General features: G+C 37.3%; 2 protein-coding genes and 1 non-coding gene across 4 annotated transcripts; 1 reads left to right on the top strand and 2 right to left on the bottom strand.

The window, feature by feature from the left end:
• Positions 1 to 838: 838 nt before the first annotated feature.
• On the top strand, positions 839 to 7840 carry aqp10b (aquaporin 10b). Its single transcript, XM_051136123.1, has 6 exons — positions 839 to 928; positions 1617 to 1743; positions 1827 to 1964; positions 3654 to 3772; positions 4696 to 4913; positions 7146 to 7840. The coding sequence occupies exons 1-6, from the start codon at positions 839 to 841 to the stop codon at positions 7387 to 7389; spliced, it is 936 nt and encodes a 311-aa protein (XP_050992080.1). The 3' UTR covers positions 7390 to 7840.
• Positions 7841 to 7889: 49 nt separating this feature from the next.
• znf687b (zinc finger protein 687b) lies at positions 7890 to 19360 on the bottom strand. Of its 2 annotated transcripts, none has more exons than XM_051136059.1 (10): positions 19248 to 19360; positions 15441 to 17721; positions 14577 to 14878; positions 13122 to 13306; positions 12831 to 13007; positions 12588 to 12750; positions 11996 to 12334; positions 9938 to 10050; positions 9665 to 9767; positions 7890 to 9586 (listed from the first exon to the last, which is right to left on the bottom strand). In XM_051136059.1, exons 2-10 carry the CDS (start codon positions 17698 to 17700, stop codon positions 8999 to 9001), a joined length of 4230 nt encoding a protein of 1409 aa, XP_050992016.1. In that variant the 5' UTR covers positions 17701 to 17721; positions 19248 to 19360; the 3' UTR covers positions 7890 to 8998. The 2 variants fall into 2 exon arrangements, with proteins under 2 accessions (XP_050992016.1, XP_050992017.1); XM_051136060.1 differs by lacking the exon at positions 19248 to 19360 and adding an exon at positions 18929 to 19206.
• LOC127182443 (small nucleolar RNA SNORA13) lies at positions 12419 to 12557 on the bottom strand. Its single transcript, XR_007829911.1, has one exon. It is a non-coding gene; the product is annotated as a small nucleolar RNA SNORA13 (small nucleolar RNA).
• Positions 19361 to 20239: the final 879 nt, after the last annotated feature.

Raw genomic sequence — 20239 nt, 5'->3', positions numbered from 1 at the left:
AAGTCTTTTCAATCCCAACGTGTAACCAATCATTTATAAAGTGTCTAAATTATTGTTTCAGGCTGCTGTTTGTAATGAGTCATGACATACTTTTTAATCCATCGTTGAGACTTGTGTAACTATAATGAGAACAGCCGCATAGACACATTAACTCTTCTGGAAGCAATCTTGGACCTCAGGATCAAACATTTACTCATCATATGTCAGCTACAGTAGTTTTGCTTAATTACCCAGAAAACTAGTTCATTAGGAAAAACACTGGGGAAATGGGGCCTGAGAGAAAATTCACCATTAGATTTGCATGACAGATGTAAATTTATGCATGTGCTGATCATTAGTTAAGAGACAACGTAAACATTTTTTTCTTTCTTAACAAGACAGTGGTTAATAGATAAATAGATCAGCTAAAATCTTATTTGATTTTACTCTGACGACGCACACACACATTTAAAAAATGTTGAAGGAATTTTGTATGAATTAGGTCATTAAACTTTTATTTTAAAATTAATAGTAGAAGATTTGTGCATAAATCAGGTGTATATCAGCAGTAACGTTACATCACAGATAAAAGTTAACGATAAACTCCTCATCGTTTTATTACACAAAGGGGCAATGTACTACAGGTAATTATCATTTCTTCACAAGACACATAAACACTTCAACTACAACAGATCTGAGTTTACCAATGCTTTGCGGTGATTAGCTAAACAGTTTTTTAGAAGACCAAGCGTTCTGACTGGGTCTTTATATTGCAGACCTTCTCCATGGAGCGCTGAGAATCATCTGGGGGCCTTTTCTTGCAGTGTAAACGAACAAAAAAAACACACAGAGGACATAAATGATGGATCGTCTGCTGAGGAGATGCCGAATCAAGAGCAAGTTGTTAAGGGAATGTCTGGCGGAATTTTTCGGAGTCTATATTTTGATAGTAAGTCAATCTTCATAACTGTTTTGTATATGGAAATGTGTGCCATGAGGTTTCAGAATGAGGCCTCGTCTCCTACCTGTATATTTGCAAGATTTTTATAATTAAGCGATTTTATGAGATGCCTTTTTATGCATCTTTTTATGTATATTTACATGCTTAGATAAATGACAGTGGTACAGCACTTACAAAAACATATATAGCGTTTTTTGTAATGTTCAATATGCTCCATTATCTTTATTGAGTCAAAATACACTGCCTACTGCCTATTAAATCTTTTCAGTTGCAAATGCCCTGGTGAAAAAAACAGCATATGCTGGTAGGTATGTTTTGATGCTGGTTTAAGATGGTCCTTTGCTGGTTTATGCTGGTCCTTGACCAGCAACAAGACCAGCTTAACCAGCTTAACCAGCATCAAAACATACCTAACCAGCATCCCAGCATCCCAGCATCAAAACATACATACCAACATATGCTGTTTTTTTTCACCAGGGTGTGCAAAGAATTCCAACAATATACTGGAGATTAAATCCGATTGACAAGAATTACCTAATAAACTTTTGGTACTGAACATTACCAAAATGCACAATATTATTGTGCCAATAAACTTTAATTATAGACCTTGTGTCTGTATAAACATTCACACTAGATTAAATATTTCTTTGTATCATTGTATCTCTTTCCACTTCAGCTTTTTGGGTGCGGATCAGTTGCCCAGGTGACAACCTCTCAGAACACTAAGGGTGAATACCTGTCAATCAACCTCGGGTTTGCACTGGGCACCACATTTGGGATTTATGTGGCAAAAGGGGTATCAGGTATAAAATCTCCAGAGCAGCTGTGTATTAGACATCAGTCACCTTATATACATGGATATGAATATATTTCTGATCTTTTTAAGGAGCTCATCTGAATCCAGCTGTTTCCCTCACCCTGTGTGTTCTGGGCAGGTTTTCCTGGACTCGTCTTCCTTTCTATGTGTGCTCACAGATTTTTGGTGCATTTATGGCCGCAGCAACTGTTGCTCTTCAGTACTATGGTGAGTGACTGTCCGTGTACCTGGTCTATCTTGCATGTCATCTACACTACCAGTCAAAAGTCTGAAAAATATTTAAGATTTTTTACTGTTTCTGGAAGTCTCTTTTGCTCAGGCTGCAATATTGTGAAATATTATTACAATTTTTAAATATCAGTTTTGTATATTTTAAAATATAATTTATTCCTGTGATAAAAATCTAATGTATTCTTCCAGTGCTCAGTCTCCAGTCATTTTCCTTCTGATCCTTTAGAAATTATTCTGATATGCTGATATTTTTTATTATCAATGTTGAAAACACACTAAATTCATGAAAAAAAAGTAACAGTAAATACATTTGCAATATTACAAAGATTCAAATAAATGCTGTTCTTTTGATGTATGCATCCTGAATAAATGGATCATGGTTTACACAAAAATAACAAAACTAGTTATTATTACCAGTAAGAAATGGCTCTTTTCACCCAAGAATGAAATTTACCTCATGATTTACTCATACTCAAGCCATCCTGGGTGTATATGATTTTTTTCTTTCAGACAAATACAATCAGAGTTATATTAAAAATGTCTTGGCTCTTCCAAGCTTTATAATGGCAGTGAATGGCTGTTGAGATTTTGAAGTCCAATAAAGTGAATCTATCCATCCTAAAAAGTACTCCATATGGCTCCGGGAGGTTAATAAAGACACTTTATTAACTAGAATTTGCAATCTCTATGCTTTGTGTAGGTGCTGATAGCCTAGCAGTTAGCGCATCGACATATTGTGCAACTGCACCTCTGGCAAACCAAGTTTGAGTCCCGACTCATTGTCCTTTGCCAATCCCATTCCCAACTCTCCACCCCATACATTCATGTCAATCTCTACTGTCCTGTCAGTTAAAAAGCATGAAAAAAAACAAAAACAAAAAATCTTTAGGCTCTGCTAAATATCGTACACACATTCACGAGAGAGTGTCAAAACAAGGATTTGGATATAAGCCAAGAAAAGACTGGTTTTCCTCTGCTGTAAACAAAGGTTAGTTCTCGTGAGACTAGCGTATTCTCATATTCAGAGCTTACACTACTCCTACGTCATTTGCTGGAACTAGCGGAAGCTAGACATTACTGTATATGAAGTTTTAAATATGGACATTTTTCTTACAAAAATACATTGATTTACTTCAAAAGGGCTTATTAACTACCTGGAGCCATGTGGAGTAATTTTTATGATGGATGGATGCACTTTATTGGACTTCAAAATCTCAGCAGCCATTCATTGCCATTATTAAGCTTGGAAGAGCCAGGATATTTTTTTTACTGTAACTCCGATTGTATTTTTCTGAAACAAGCAAGTCATACACACCTAGGATGGCTTGAGGGTGAGTAAATCATGGGTCTTTCAACTGTCTTTTTAAGGTGTAATTGCATGGATACCACTTTTTACAGCTCAGTAATGGCTGCTGAAAATTCAGCTTTGCCATCCCATGGATAAATTACATTTTAAAATATATTACAACAGAAAACAGTTCTTTTAAATTGTAATATTATTTTACAGTATTACAGTTTATACTGTAATTTTGATCACATTACCATTGGTGAGCTTTAGAGGCTTCAAAAACTGTGGTTATTTCAAACTTTTGACTGGTAATGTATATATAAAAATACACAAGCACATCCAAAGACACTTTTCTATTCATACGTGTTTGTTCACAGATGCCATAATGGTTTTCACTGGAGGGAATCTGACAGTTAGTGGTGCCACCGGCACAGCTGGCATCTTCTCAACATATCCAGCAGACTACCTGAGTCTATGGGGAGGAGTGGTTGACCAGGTCAGCACATTAGTATTATCATAATATAATCATTCAGTCGTTCAACCGATACATGCATTCTTCTCTGGCTTAATTCTTTTGGAATAATTTTTATTGGCTGACAATAACTGACAGTATCGTATGTAAAATGTAAGTTACTCAGTATTAGCAAATTTAGCATAAAAGCAGTAGGCCATTAGACGTATCAAATCAGAACATAACATAATTCGTTTTTAATATACAAGGCTGATTCCAGCTCCATTTTTGCCAGCTTCTTCTTTGCTGAACTATCCGTTCCACCTTAAAAATGTTGGGGGTTTTCCCCTCAGTGCTATTGGCTGTATTTTTTTTAAAGGAACAGTTGCACCAAAAATTACACGCTAAGATCTTGTATGTTTAAATAAATGGAGCATGTGACAAATTCGACCAGAGGAACCATAGAAAAGGAAAACATTATGTTTGCAACTGAGATGTAATGTTTTGTCATTTTAAATCATTATTAGAAGTTATCCATTACTCCATTAGTGTGATATACATGAATTAATTGTACTACTGAATACCTGTAATGCTGAATTACTGTATGCGCCAACAAAGCGTACTGGGTGTGTCATATAATTTTATTATTTTACAAGTTCTTCTTATCTTTCCCTCTACATTCTCCTTTTCTTAAGAACTTGTTAAATAATAAAGTAATGACATAAAGCCCAGTATGCTTTGTCAGCACATACAGTTGCCATGATCACATCAACATTAACGCATTAGAGCTTTCCATAATACAAGATTTCATGAGACAATGAATTCAGGTACACTCTTTCAAAGTCATATAATGGTAACAAGGCTTTAATAAGAACACCATTTGAAAAAGAAGCATTTTGTTACTTAATGGTTTGATCTGAAGGGAACTGTGTAGACAGTCGCAGTATTAACTAAAGCTTGTCCTGCAGATAATTGGCACAGCTGCTCTGCTAGTGTGTGTTCTTGCATTGGGAGACCCTCATAACACACCAGCTCCTCCCGGCCTGGAGCCTGTCCTGGTAGGAGCAGCTGTCCTATTGATCGGCATCTCCATGGGATCTAACAGCGGATATGCCATCAACCCGGCTCGAGACTTCGGCCCGAGACTCTTCTCTTACATTGCAGGCTGGGGAGATGAAGTGTTCAGGTGAGTCTAATATAGGCTACACACAAGATTAAGATCAAAGACTTAATATGCACTTACAGGTGACATATTATGCCCTCTTTTTACAATATGTGATAGTCTCTGGTGTCCCCAGAATGTGTCTGTCAGGTTTCAGCTAAAAATACCCCACAGATCCTTTATTATATCATTTTTAAAACGCCCGTTTGAGTGGATGCAGAAACACGCTGTTTTCATGCATGTCTCTTTAAATGCAAATGAGCTGCTGCTCCCCACCCCCCTTTTTCAGAATAGGACTGTGCCCCTTCCTACATCACAGGGAGAGCAAAATCTAAATGGCTTGTTTTTTCACATGCTTTCAGAAAAAGGCTTACCAAAAGTTACTGGGTTGTCCTTTTTCACATTTTCTGGGTTAGTAGATGCACTGGGGACCCGATTATAGCACTTAAACATGGAAAAAGTCAGATTTTCATTATATGTCACCTTTAAATTTTTTCTAATTTTTGCTTGTATATACACACCACTGTTCAGAAAACTGTAAGTTTTTGAAAGACGTCACTTCTGCTCATGAAGACTGCATTATTTGATCAAAAATACAGTAAAAACAGTAATATTGTGCAATTTTATTGCAATATAAAATACGTAGGTCAATGTGAATATATTGTAAAATGTAATTTATTCCTGTGATATTAAAACTATTTTTTCAGTAGCCATTACTCCAGTCTTTAGTGTCACATAATCCTTCAGAAATCATTCTAATATGTGGATTTCTTATTATCATATCTCTTTATCTTATTTTTACTGTTATGTTTAAAACAGTTGCGCTGCTTCACATTTTTAAGGTAAAATTTTTGTAAATGAAAGGTTTCTTAAAAAAGTTGTAACATAAATGTCTTTACTGTCACCTTTAAACAATTTCATGCATTTCATGCCCTAAAAAATTAATTTTGTAAAAAACAACAACAACAAAACCTTGTAAGTGGTAGTGTTATATAAACTGTTTGTACACCATTTTCCCCAGTGTAGATATACAACCTAAACCTTTAGCATTTCAATGTAAAGAAGTTTTTTTTTTTTTAATGCAAACTCTTTGGCACTCTCTTGATTTCTAACATATAGGCATATTTAAATTTTTATTAATTTATTTTATTGACAATGTGTTTGTTGAGGTTATGCAATCAAACTGTGAAATCACAGGTAATAAGGTATCAAGTTGTATTTAATGAAAAAAGGAAAATTTGTAAGTTTTCATTAAAGGAGTAGTTCTCTTCCAGAACAAAAATTTACAGATAATGTACTTACCTCCTTGTCATCCAAGATGTTCATTTCTTTCTTTCTTTCTTCACTCATAAAGAAATTGTTTTTTGAAGAAAGCATTTCAGGAATGTTCTCCATATAGTGGACTTCAATGGTGCCCATGAGTTTGAACTTCCAAAATGCAGTTTAAATGCAGCTTCAAAGGGCTCTAAATGATCCCAGCCGATGAAGGGTCTTATTTAGCGAAATGGTTATTTTCTAAAAATATTTACAATTTATACACATTTTAATGCTTAAATAATCATCTTTTTTTTAGCTCTGCAATGTGTATGCACTCCGGTTCAAGACAATTTGGGTATGTTGAGAAACTCCCATCTCATTTTCTCCTCCAACTTCAAAATCGTCCTATATCGCTGTTTTTTTTTTTTTGTTTTTTTTTTTTTAACTTTTTTAACTTTTTTGTAAAATGTGTTTGATCTTCTTTGCATGATCAATTTGTAAACACTGGGATGGTACTTCTGCAGCAATGAAGGATGATTTTGAAGTTGGAGGAGAAAATGAGATGGGAGTTTTGTGACATACCCTAACACATGCACAACACAGAGCTTGACAAGACGAGCATTTAAGGTTAGAAAGTACATAAATTTAAATTTTTTTTTTTTAGAAAATAACCGACTGTTTTGCTAGATAAGACCCTTCTTCTTCGTCTGGGATCGTTTAGAGCCCTTTGAAGCTGCACTGAAACTGTATTTTGTAAGTTTAAACTCATGAACACCATAGAAGTCCACTATATGGTGAGAAATCCTGAAATGTTTTCCTCAAAAAACATAATTCTGTTACGACTGAAGAAAGAAAGACATGAACAATTTGGATGACAAGGGGGTGAGTAAATAATCTGTAAATTTTTGTTCTGGAAGTGAACTTTGATGCTTAATTGCCAGATCAGCAAAAAAAAAAAAAAAAAAATTATTGGACACTAACATGAGAGTTGTGTGTCAGGGCTGGTCATGGATGGTGGTGGGTACCTGTGGGTGTAACGTGTGTGGGTGCTGTCCTGGGCTCAGTACTATATGAGCTGCTGATTGGAGTTCATCACCCAGACTCAGAGCCGGAGGATGCTGAAGGCATGAAAGCAGAGCTTCAGCAAACTGTGGAGCTGGATGGTATACAGTCAAAGTCTGACAACATTAAAGAAAACGGCATGGACGAGATCTTTTCTACAACCTCAACAGACACCAGCTGAAGTGAAAATAATCTGCCAAACTTGAATTGTTAATATTTCTGTTAAATGCATATGGATTATTGTGTTTGTGTTTTATCAAATGTATCATCACTAAACCTTGAACCATCTCTGGCGTCTTAAAATAAATTTCAATTTGAAATAACATTGCAATAATTGCAAAATATTGCATAAATATGGTATTTATAGTTGTTTTGTTAGCTTTTATTGTTAACAAAATGAATTGCTTCAATGTATTTTAACATGTTTTGTTGAAAAGAACAATTAAAAGAACAATTGTATTTTTATAAAAACTAACTTAAACATGAATAAATCTTGAAACAATATATTGCTCAACATTAGTTCAATTATGGCACTGAAAAATGCAATTTTGTTCAAATTTGTACCCGTCATCACTTTTTTTTTTTTTTTTTTAAATAAAAATGATTGTTGGTATTAAAGACATTTTTCTAAGGTTGGCGTTCCCAGCATGCACTGAGACATGAGTCATTAATTACACCATGTTCTGTACCGTACCAGTTTACTGTTTTATTTAGAAAGAAGGGCAAGAGAACTGACACAGATGTACGGCAGTGAAACAGGCAGGTCATCACAGAATAAGATGGCTGTCTATAGACCGTCTATGTATGGGACATATACATATATTACTGGAGGGATAGAAAGTCACACTCACACAGATGATTCACACGATCACAATATTATTTTTAAGAAATGTGGTTTTCGACAAGCACAGAACTTTCCGATAGAAAAGACTCTTATCAAAGAAAAAAAGACACAAACGACATTCATATTTGTACATAATTCATCATAAAACGCACAAGCAATCCTTCAAACTCCAATTTCCGATGAACTCGTAAAAATTACACCAGGCTCTGAACGCAAACTTTCACTAGTAGTATTTCAATACCGACTTTCAGCTAAGGAGAAATAAAATTACTATAACTGAACTTATTCACATTTCCAAATGCAACAACCATATTAAACTGATGTACTGCATTTATACACATATAAAATGTGCTCAAGTGTATCTGTGACTATGTATCCGTGTTTGCTTATATTGACCTTTTTTGACTATTTAAACTTTACAATCCGTCTTTGACCTTATATACGTCTGCTGTATATCTCCTTGCACAAATCAAACTTTTTCACCTCACTTTAAGTCAATGATTATCAAAAGACTGATGAATGCTTCAATATAAATAAATATCAGTACTACAATGTCTGTACAATATCGTTACATTTAAAAGTCAGTGTTTTCCTTTATTTTTTATTTTTTAAAAAACCCTTCACTAGCACCCTTTTTGCTGTAATGCTTTTTATGGATTGACGCGCAAAAAAAACGACAGTCGCCAAACCGCTCGATGTAAAGTAGTTTCCGAGCAGATGAAATCTGACCTTGTGTTAATTTAAAAGGCTGGGGATGTTGCAAACAGGGAGGAAAGGGAAAAGGGGAAATAACTTTAATATCTTTGTATTTCGGAAGACAGATCACGTTACAATCATAACGACAGCTGAAATTTTCCAAATTATATGTATTATTCAAACTTGTATTGGATGGTCCAAAGCCGTGTCCCATTCACCAATGGCTTTTCCTCGTGCCGCCTCACTCATTCTACAAGGGCTTGTCAGTCCTGTGCGCCGTGATGAAGGCCATGCCATGCGTGCGGAAGTGCGTGTTAAGGTCTGAGGCCTTGTCAAAGCGCCGGCCGCACACCCTGCAGCTGGCCCCTCCCTCTCCCTCCTCGCCCGCTTTAGGTGAGGACGGCGAGCCGTCTTGTGGCGATGCGCCTGGTGATGTGTTTCCGCCACGATTGTCATGCTGACCTTGGCGTAAACGGTGCGTGATGAATTTGTGTCGGCTGAGAGAGCCGGCTGAGGCGAAACAGGCGCCGCATTGCAAGCACTGCTGCGGTGCGTTTTCCGGATCACAGTGGACGGGAATGTGGCGCTGGAACTCTTCCCAATCCTGTGTGGTAAAGCCGCAGGGCGTGCAGCGGAACGTGCCGTCGTCTTCCTCCTGGTCGAGCGGCCGGTTCTCAGACGCTCGAGTTCTTTTAGCCGGACCCGAGGCGTCCTCTCCTGCGACGTCCTCGGTATCGCCGCCGCCACTTACTGGTGGAGCTCCGCCCTCGTTGTCGAGCTCAGACGAGCTGCCCGCCCCGTCACCCGGAAGCGAACGCTTTCTGGTGTTTGGAGCATTCTGGGAGAGGAAATTAACATTAATGTGTGGATGATCAAATATCTCTGAACTCTAAAGAGGTGGAGTGTTTGAACTGACCGGTCTGTCTGTTGTTGGTCGAGGTCTGATGCCATGTCTGACCCGAATGTGCTTCTCCAAAATCAGACGACTACTGAACGTACGCTTGCCCTCTGAGCAGTGCCTGAGGAGAGAAACATGTGCAAATTAGAATGGCAGACTAATAAAATAAAGAATCCTTTTTAGGAAGAAAAATAAAGATTCAAGTAATTTTACGTGGCTGATGAATGTTTGGGCCTTATGTCTCACTTGGGACAAAGAGGATTAAGGGTAAGGAATGAATGTTTGACTCACGGGCAGCGGAAGACTCTCTTGACGCCCTCGTGTATTATTCGAACATGTCGACGAAGGCTGTTGGCTGAACTGAACGAACGTTCACATAGTCTACAGGGGAATTTCTTCATTAACTAGAGAAAAAAACAAATGAGAGCCATATCACAAATTTAAAGAAATTTGTTTAATTTCATTTGAACAAAAAAAACCAAAAAAACTTCATGGTTTAGATACTGTCACTCATGGCATATTGGAACCCTTTTGGAACGATACATAATTACTAACACGTATGTACTCATGCATACAAATGCATAAATTAATTAAAATTAAATTAAATCTGACTTAAATTAAATCTGTCACTGGCGTATATTTGTAGCAATAGCCAAAAATACATTGTATAGGTCAAAATTATTGTTTTTTCTTTTATGCCAAAAAATCATTAGGAAATTAAGTAAGGATCCATGAAGATATATTATAAAATTCCTACTGTAAATATATCAAAACTTAATTTTTGATTACTAATATGCATTGCTAAGAACTTCATGTGGACAACTTTAAAGGCTATTTTTTTCAATATTGCGATTTTTTTGCTCCCTCAGATTCCAGATATTGAAATAATTATATCTCTGCCAAATATTGTTCTATCCTAACATATTATATATTCAGCTTTCTGATGATGTATAAATCTCAATTTCGAAAAATTTACACTTATGACTGGTTTTGTGGTCCATATATATATTCATTTCCAAAAATGTTTTTTCTAAACTCTAATAATATTTCACAATATTATCATTTTAACAGTATTTTTGATTAAATACATGCAGCCTTGGTTAGCATAAGAGACATTCCATCTATCCTCCACATCTTACCTTTTTTTTTTTTTTTTTTTTTTTTTTAGTAATTAAAATTAAAATTAAAATTAATAGTAATTAAAAATTACTCAGGGAAAAAAAAGTGACATTCAGAATTTTCTTAATAAATTTCCATGGAATAACATTTTAAAAATCAACACAAAACTGCCCCACACAAGGCTACATTGCCTTTTAACGTTTTTTTCTGCTCATTAAGGCTGCATTCGTTTGATTAAAAATACAGAAAAAAAAAAAAAAAAAAAAAAGCAGTAATATTGTGAAATATTATTTTCACAATATTTAAAATACGATTTAAAATACTGGTTTTCTATTTTAATATACTTTCTTTATAGAAATATAAAGAATATAGAATTCTTGTGATGCAAAGCTGAATTTTCCACATCATTATTCCAGTCTTCAGTGTCACATGATCCTTCAGAAATCATTCTAATATGCTGATTTATTTTCAATGTTGGAAACAGTTTTTCTGCTTAATTTTTATTTATTTATTTTTTTTTAATCTGTGATTTTTTACAATACTTTGATGAATAAAACATTAAAAAAAGACCAGCATTTATTTAAAATAGAAATCTTCTGTAACAATATACACTACCATTCAAAGTTTGTGGTCAGTACATTTTTTCTTTCTTTGAAATAAAATTATTACTTTTATTCAGCTAGGATGTGTTAAATGGATAAAAAGTGAATATAAAGACTTACGTTGTTAGAAAAGATTTCTCATTTGAATACTTGCTGTTCTTTTGAACTTTTTATTCATCAAAGAATCCTGAAAAAATTAAGGTTCCAAATATATATATATATATATAAATTTTTATTTTATAACATAATTGTTTCCAAATTTGATGATAAATCATCATATTAGAATGATTTCTGAAGGATCGTGTGACATTGAAGACTGGAGTGAGGGCTGATGGAAATACAGATTTGCATGACAGAAATGAATTCTATTGTGAAGTTTATTAAAATAGAAAATTGTTATTTTAAATTGCAATAATATTACATCCATTTCCCCCCTATTTTTGATCAAATAAATGGAACTTTGATGAGCATAAGTGACTTCTTTAAACTTCTGAACGGCAGCGTACGTGTGCATTTATATATGTATAACAATATGATAAAATAAAAAAAAGGCAGAATTTGACTACATTTAAAATACGTCTGTGGTTGTGTTTTTTTGTCATTTCTTTGTGCTTTTAAGAGTACCAACCATGCCGTGTTCGTTCTTCATGTGGTCGATGTACTCCTCTCTCTCAGCGTAGCGTTTCTTGCACTCCTTGCACCTCCACTCCATACTCCCGCTTTCTGGAGAGCTCGCCTGATCTTCCTCCTCATTCTCCTCCTCTTCTCCCTCCTCTCTCTCTTCCCCTTCATGCTCCCCCTCCTCCTCTTCCCCCTCCTCGTCCTCCTCTCCCTGTCCCTGGCTCAACTCATCTGAATTGTTTTCAGTGGGTTTGGGTTTAGAGGTGGAGTTACTGGCAGGAGCTGAGACCGGAGATGAGGTGGTGGGCGGAGTCTCTGGTTTGACAGACAGGCCTCTATGAGCAGTCTAATGGGAAATATTACAAGACAGCTCTGGTTAAAAGCATAAACGTGACTGACAGAAAAATATAACAAGTCACACTGAGGTGGCTGTTGTACTTGGCATGAGCTTTAGACAAGGTGATACACAGAAATCACTTTGTAAAGGCCAAACCAAGAGTTTTACTGTATGCCTTTGCTGACACCACATTCTTTAGAGGGAATGAAAAGAATGGGTAACACGAAAGGCAAAATAACAGTTAATTAATTTAGCTATTTACCTTGATGTGTTCCATCATGGAACCTTTCTGGGCATACAGTTTAGTGCAGTCTGGACATTTGAACACATGCACCTTCTGTTTGGCAAGGTGAGTGTCAAAATGCATGTAGAGCAAAGGTTTTTGGGTGAAAACTGTGTCACACATGACACACTTGTAGATCATCCTGTAGAAATAATATAAGAATATTCAGAGTTAAAGAATGTATTTTAACCACAAAAACCTCTGTCTGATGGGTCAACCTACTTAGCCTGTGCAGCTGTAAGAGCAGGATGCTGGGAAGTGATGTGCCCCTGGGCGCTCTGGGCAGATTTGAAGGCCATCGGACAATTGGGGCACTTATGAAACACCTCACAGTGAGCTGTTTGAATGTGGGACTTGATGGAGTTCAAACCTCCGAACACAACCTGACAACTAGAGCACCTGGAATAAAGGAAGCAGGTTTGAGCAAGTGTAAGTAGGCAGTTTCTTTTACTCAAAGCAAGGAAACTGTCTGCGATATCACAAAACACTTCTAGGAATTTGAAGGCCAGGAACCTGTAGCCGATGCGCCTGGCAAAGTGTAGGCAGGATTCTTCCAGATGAGTTTGAAACGTGGCCTGGCGGGCAGTGCCACCACACTCTGGACACACATGGGGTGCGCGGTGCTTATGGATCCGCTGATGGGCTGAAACACTGCACCAGTTAGGCAGCATCATGGGGGGAGAGCAAAGCATACAAGTCTGAAAGAAAAAGACAGGAGAGACAACATGAAGGAGTTAGTAAATAAAGCAGTTTAAGCTTAGACGTTACAGATGCTGGGCATTATTAATAAAACACTAGCAATATGAATGTGTAAATTGTTAGTAAAAACATGACATTAATTTTTTTTCTCCATAAAAACAACATTCATTGTAAAAATGTGCTTTGTCTCGTGCAACAATTTACCAAGTAAATTTTACAAAATTTTTGCATTGATTATTGTGAATTCTGTTATATCTTAACCGAAACATAAAACATAAGGTTGTGTTGTAATTGCTAAATTGCATTTATTTGATCTGAAGTACAGCAAAAACAGTTCAATTTTAAAATATTGTTACCATTTAAAATAACCTTTTTCTATTTGAATATATTTTAAAATGCAATTTATTCCTGTGATTTCAAAGCTGAATTTTTAGCATCATTACTCCATTCACATAATCCTTCAGAGATCCTTCAGAAATCATTCTAATATTCTGATTTGCTGCTCAAAACATTTATTATTATTATTATTATTATGTTGAAAACATCTGAGCAGAATATTTTTCAGGTTTCTATGAAGAATAAGTTCAGAAGAATAGGATTTATCTGAAATAAAAATCTTTTGTAATATTACAAATGATCATTTTTGATCAATTTAAATCATCCTTGCTAAATAAAAGTATTAATTTCTATAACTTCTATAATTTCTTTTCCAAAAAAAAAAAAGGATTTATCAGATGGATTTACAGGCTTTTGCATCTGAACTCTACACACACGAACATATACATACACACTGACTCCAAGCTTTTGAATGGTATAGTGTATAATGTTACAAATGTTTTTTATTTCAGATAAATGATGATCGTTGGATCTTTCTATTCAAAGAATCCTGAAAAAATGTACTCAACTTTTTAAATATTGATAATAATCATGTGACACTGAAGACTGAAGTAATGATGCTAAAAATGTAGCTTTGATAACAGGAATAAATTACTTTTAAAACAAATGAAAATAGAAAACTGTATTACTGTATTTTGCTGTACTTTGAATCAAATAAATGCAGGCTTGGTGAGCAGAAAAGACTTCATTAAAAACATTAAAAATCTTGCTATCTAAAAACTTTTGTCTGGATATATATACACACACACACACACACAGTGTCAATTATTTGGAGAAAAGTGAAAAATAAATAACTAAATAATCGTTGCTGAAATTGCCACCAGGAAAAAAAAAAATATATATTTTTTTTTCCTCCAAAAATGTAAAACTTACCGAATTAGGAGTGGCTCTGATTTGCTGGAAATGGGTCACTAATTCTGCCTTGTTTGAAAACTGGGCTTGACATTCAGGACACTTGAAGTTATGGTATTGCAGGGCTTCGCCTTTCTTGCAGGGCAGCGGCATCAGGGCCTGAGGACTCTGGGGTGCACGGCGAGCAGGACTGGGCTGGGTTGAAGCTGTGCCTGGAGAGGGAGAGTCCTTCAGTGGACTGGAAGTAGACGGTATGGGAGTCGTCCCTGTCGAGGTGGTGGAGGATGACAGAGGTGGAGAGGAAAGTGACGGAGAGAGCATACCTAGAGGAGCAAGAACATTTACAAGGGTAATTCACCACTGGCAAGACACACTGTCTATGCAGAAAAAAAGACAAAAATTAAAGTGCTTCTTGACTAAAGAAAACAGAAAAGGAGCTGTGGGGTTCTCTTTTGACAAAAAACTTAATCACCCACAATGCAATTTTGATTTTGTCACCATACATCTATATTGATCCAACTGTCTGTGGGTGGGAATGCAAAAATTTGAAAGCTTGCTCTGTAGTTTTAACAAAAGTACCAGGCTTTTGACAGCTCCAGGGCTTTTGTGGAAACTACAGATTGAACTTTTGCATTCAACAGCAGTGTGATGCCAAAAGCAGAATTGCATTATGGGTGTTTTTGGCAACAGCTCTTCCTCAATATTGTCATGTAGCACCGATTTCTTTCTTATAAATAAACTCGAATAATAAGAGTACACATTTTACATTTACATATACTGTAACAATACAAATCTAGTTGAAAATCTGTAAACATATTTCAAAATATTAAGCCAAAACAATCCTATTCAAATTGAGACAGAATGACAGCATTCTGTAAAACTTACCAATGGGAGTAGTGTCTTGCTGGCCGATCATCTGCTCCACTGTAACTGGTCTCATAACCAAATGTGAGCACTGCATGACCAGGCCTCGTTCCTTGTGTTCCCGAGCATGTAACAGCAGGCTGCATTTGTTGAAGAAAGCCAATCGCTTTGCACAATGATTACATGTCACTTCTATTCTCAAAGAGCGCCGGTCGTAGTGTCGCGCCAGGCTGCGCTCTAAAGCAAAAGCATCTCCGCATTCCAAGCAGCGGTAGCCGGTAGTAGGCATAGGAAGACCCCATTCAGGGGGTGGTGGGGTTGAGAGATCTGGACGGTAGCTGGGCAGCAGGTTCTTACTGTTCAGGATCTTGTTGAAAGCCTCAACGAGGCTAGACTGGCTACGAGAAATAACAGCACCGGTGCTGTTGACGATAGATGCCGGTTTACACGGCATGGTACCTCCATTGGCGGTTTTACCAACTGTAGGGCGCACGCTTATCCCGCCGACGGCTGGCGCGACTGGTAAAGTGGTGGCTTTTGTGATGCTCACCGCTGTGGCGGACACTTTCGTTTTATCAGATTGCATGGCCAGTTTGTTTTGGACCTTGCTGGCTGCGGCTAGCATGGCACTACTAGCTTCAAGAGTGGATACTGGTATGGTTGAGCATTTCACCACTTGACCGTCATTTTTTTTGCCGCCTTTCGCAGGACCTGTTCGACCTCCCGTTTGGCCTTTACTTGCATCTTTGTCTGCATTGTTAGCGCCTCCTTTACCTGCTACTCGGGTAACTGTACGTGTGATACCTCCTGTAGATGTCTTAATTGTCTTAATACGTACTTTAAGAGGTCTGGAGGGAGCATTACCCCCAGATACAGCTTTGCCACCACTGCTTTGTGATTCGGCATCTGCTGGAAGGGATTGTGCAGTGTCTACCTCCATTTTCTCTCCATCCCTTTTCCCGGCATCTGTATTAACCGTATCTTGTCCATTCTCTGCCGATCCTTTGTCTACCTCCATCTCCTCTTCTTCCTCCTTAGGTTCTCGAAGCGCAGCGGATGGTGATGAAGAAGCAGCCGCTGGGCTGCATGATCTTTTGGTAACTGCAGATGTTGGCATGGAGGACTTGGGCATTTCAGGTTCAGGGCTCTCTGGCGAATCTCGCTCTTCAATCACATGCTCTGGGTTTCGCTCTTCTTGAGGTAAACTCTTTCCGGTTCCTGTTTGGACTGGTGCAGAAAGCCAGTTCTGCTGAGCTCGAGGTGAAGCAGGTGATGCCAAGGGAATGTCACCTGGTTTGGGGTAAGCGCTTGGCGATATGGACGTCGAAGGCGGGAGAGAAGGAGATTGTGAATTTTCTGGAGGCGATCTCAGCCGACGTGATAGTTTAGGAGGTGTGGGAGAGTCCGGGCTCTCATGGATGACCAGAGATCCTCCGGAATCGGGATCTGAATCCTCCTCATCTGAATCGACACGTCTGAAAGCCGACGAACTAAGACGTGGCGAGCCGTTAAATGGCTCCGTTAGAGATGTTGCAAGCGGAGACGATGCCACGGCCCCAGAAACACGGGAACCAACCGACGGAGAAGACGATGATGGTGAAGAAGATGAAGCTGTGGAAGGAGTGGAAAGAAGTGGTTTAGGTGGGGGAAAGAAAGGAGATGCTGCCCCACTTGTCCCGCTAGGAACTGCAGGGGCTTTCGCCTTGTCCCCACCCTCTAGGTTCATCTCCTGCTGCATATGTTGCTGTTGCAGAAGCTGCATTTTCCGAGCCCTTCCAACAGAGTCTCCAGCTCCTTGTGCCATCAAGGGCTTTAGCTTATTGAAGATGTTGCTGCCCTGTTTCGAAGTGCTGGACGATCCAAGCGCTCCTGCATTCTCTGGAATCGCTTTTGAGCTGCATATGGGCCACTGTTCCCCATTCGGCTGGCCCCGGGATTGAGACATATGCACTGACCCACCGGACGACGTAAATCCATTATGGTTTAGTGGGTCTGGTACTGAATTGTCGCCACCATCAAAGGGCTCAGGGCGAACACGGTTCTTCACTATCACGCTCACAATAGATGGGTCACTCTGAGAATCTGTGGATGGGCTGGGTGATCTCAAGGTCGAACTTCCACCTACTGAAGCATCACCAGCCTTTATGAGCGATCCTCCGCCTGCTCCTTGATGCCCCTCTACCTCGTCCGGGGCGGATTGGATAGCCTCTTTGGCATCAATGTCAGGAATGTCAAACGCTGCCAACAGGTCATCGAAATCGGGGGTTTTCATGTCCCCCATGCCGGGTCAGTGGACTCAATCCTAGAATGCATAAAAATAACATGTAAGAAAAATGTGGTAAACAACTGCATAAAAAACAAAATTATTTATGCACCTCATGTTGTTCCAAACCTGACTAAAGAAGATATTTTGAGAAATGTCTCAGTGTTTTTTGTCCACACAATGGAAGTCAATAGTCACCAATACAGTTTGGTTGTCAACATTCTTCAAAATTTCTTGTATTTTGTAGAAATAGGTTTGGAACAACATGACAGTGAGTAAATAATGTGAACTATCTAACTGCTTTGGGTAAACTATCCCTTTACGTCCTGTGTTGGCACTACATTCAATTTAAAAATGAAATAGAAACAGGACATATGGAAGGACTCATCTTATTTATTAACAGCTAATATTTCTAATATGTAATATACGTAATAAGGTGTGATTCAATATGAATTTAAATGCAGGGGATAATGTATTATATTTTTAACAATATCTCACAGCAAGTCACTGTTTAATTTAGACGAATATATATATATATATATATATATATATATATATATATATATATATATATATATATATATAGATAGATAGATATAGAACAAACACAGTTTATTTGCAATTCAAGTACTCAAGCTATCAGGTTTTAACCATACCAGATATGCTTTGTGCTGAGGGTACCTATGAGGTGAAATTTACTTCATGATAATGATTTTAGCCGCATTTATTCTTCTATTTTTGCTCTTTTCTTTTATTTCTGCAGAACAAAACATATACACATATATAGCGCAACACCAAATGACACCGAACGGCTTTTGTTAGCTTTGGCTAACAGCCACCTATTGCCTCTGTATAAACTAATCATTGGTGACTGAACTGCAACGCATGTTTACGTATGAAATAAGACAAAGAAATCATTTTAAACATATACAAGGTAATATTATGATCCAGCATCAAATTTTCACTTAACAATGGATCACTTAAAGGCAACAGAGCCTGTTTAGCACGCTAAAGCTGCTATGGTATCAACACGAGAATCCAAAACAAGCCCTCTTGCATGAAATAAAAACATTGCATGGATACACAGTTGACAAATAAAAAAATATACTGATACAGTAACATTTCAGAACGTTACAGAGACTCATTTAATATATTTATGACAAAAACAATTGTCTGAAAACGGCTAAAACCTGCAGCTGACCTGGCTAACTACAAATGGGGACCGAAACTGAATCGCTAATCGTACCATTAAAGGGCTTCTGTCACATGTTGTCCCTTAGATGTGGCTTCAGCGTTGCTGGACTGATAAATAAACAGCTGGTGGGTTGATAAAGAGATATGTGAGGTGTATTTTTGGGTTTGTTCTGTCATGACGACGGGGTCCGTGCTGCCCCGTCGCGAGGGTCATTTAAGCACAGGCCACTGCATGTGCACGGCAACATTTACCTGTTTATAAATAACCTCACGTGAATGCCACATTATGCCTTTTTGATCATGCATTTTATGTACGTGTGTATTATTTTACGTATTGTGTATTTTCATGCACGGGGAGCTATTTTGTTTACCTGTTTTTTTGAGATTCCCGACTATCCTCGCTCCAGATGAAGCGCCTTAACTTCCCGTCATCGATCGAGTACGGCCAGGTCTTGGCAGATAACGATGATAATAATGGACGGGAAAATGATTTTCCGTCTTCCTTGGTTATATTGTTATGTTTTTATGTATACTTCTGGGGATGTTTTAGTATTTTAATCAAAATCAAGAAAAAAACATAACCACTGTCATTGTATTTTATGGATGAGTAGTTGTTGTTTATTTACATCCTTCCAGGATCTCATATTTCACTGTCTTTAGGTTGATTTGGTTGAGGCCTTGATTAGAAGGATTGCGGATTTTTTTGTATCCCCCAAAGCACATTAGATTAATGTTTATTGTATTATCGCATACCATATGTAATGTAATGCATTATAGCCCACACTGAATAGAAATGTTACCAATTTAATCAATAGATTGGGTATCAGTATGAAAGTGAAATACATTAACACGAATACTGTACATTACAGTCAAATTGTTAATCATTTTTGTGAATCTCCTGCGTAGATAGAAAATCTAAATGCATTTGGAGCATAATATAATTCTTTATTTCGTATATCACCAGTTCATTGTTATTGTAAAATGAGAAATATCGTACAATATATGGATGATTAGACAATTATTATTGCTGACAGAAATATACATAGCAAAAGACATTCAAATCCACTTGAAAAAGCAACATAATAATTGTACAATTTATCGCGTCTATTTTCATAGGCTAGGTTTTAGTGCCATCTAGAGCTCACTGACGATGTGGACAACCAGAGTTCAGCATTATTCGTATTAATTTATTATATTTTTGTTTGTTTGTCGTTATTATAAAAGCACGAAAGAAATAATAATGGTAATTCAATACAAGTTGTTAAATAAATCTAAATTTAGGGTAATTTAGGGTATACGGAGCCGCGCAGAAAAAAAACAAAAAACAACAACAACAACGTCATAAACATTACTTTTTTTAAAA

The sequence above is a fragment of the Labeo rohita genome, chromosome 19 (genome assembly GCF_022985175.1).
Source record: "Labeo rohita strain BAU-BD-2019 chromosome 19, IGBB_LRoh.1.0, whole genome shotgun sequence".
NCBI classification, from domain to species: domain Eukaryota; kingdom Metazoa; phylum Chordata; class Actinopteri; order Cypriniformes; family Cyprinidae; genus Labeo; species Labeo rohita.
The sequence above is the reverse complement of the archived record's forward strand: the minus strand, read 5'-3'. Positions and strand labels throughout refer to the sequence as shown.

Excerpts from the sequence above, each read along its gene's own strand:
- znf687b (XM_051136059.1), bottom strand. The coding sequence starts at position 17,700 with ATGGGGGACATGAAAACCCCCGATTTCGATGACCTGTTGGCAGCGTTT. Across the intron at positions 12,751-12,830 it reads CTTACAGCTGCACAGGCTAA|GATGATCTACAAGTGTGTCA; the intron begins GTAGGTTGACCC and ends TTATTTCTACAG. Across the intron at positions 10,051-11,995 it reads TGAAGAACGAACACGGCATG|TTAATGAAGAAATTCCCCTG; the intron begins GTTGGTACTCTT and ends TTTTTTCTCTAG.
- aqp10b (XM_051136123.1), top strand. The coding sequence starts at position 839 with ATGATGGATCGTCTGCTGAGGAGATGCCGAATCAAGAGCAAGTTGTTA. Across the intron at positions 929-1,616 it reads TCGGAGTCTATATTTTGATA|CTTTTTGGGTGCGGATCAGT; the intron begins GTAAGTCAATCT and ends TTTCCACTTCAG. Across the intron at positions 1,744-1,826 it reads TGTGGCAAAAGGGGTATCAG|GAGCTCATCTGAATCCAGCT; the intron begins GTATAAAATCTC and ends GATCTTTTTAAG.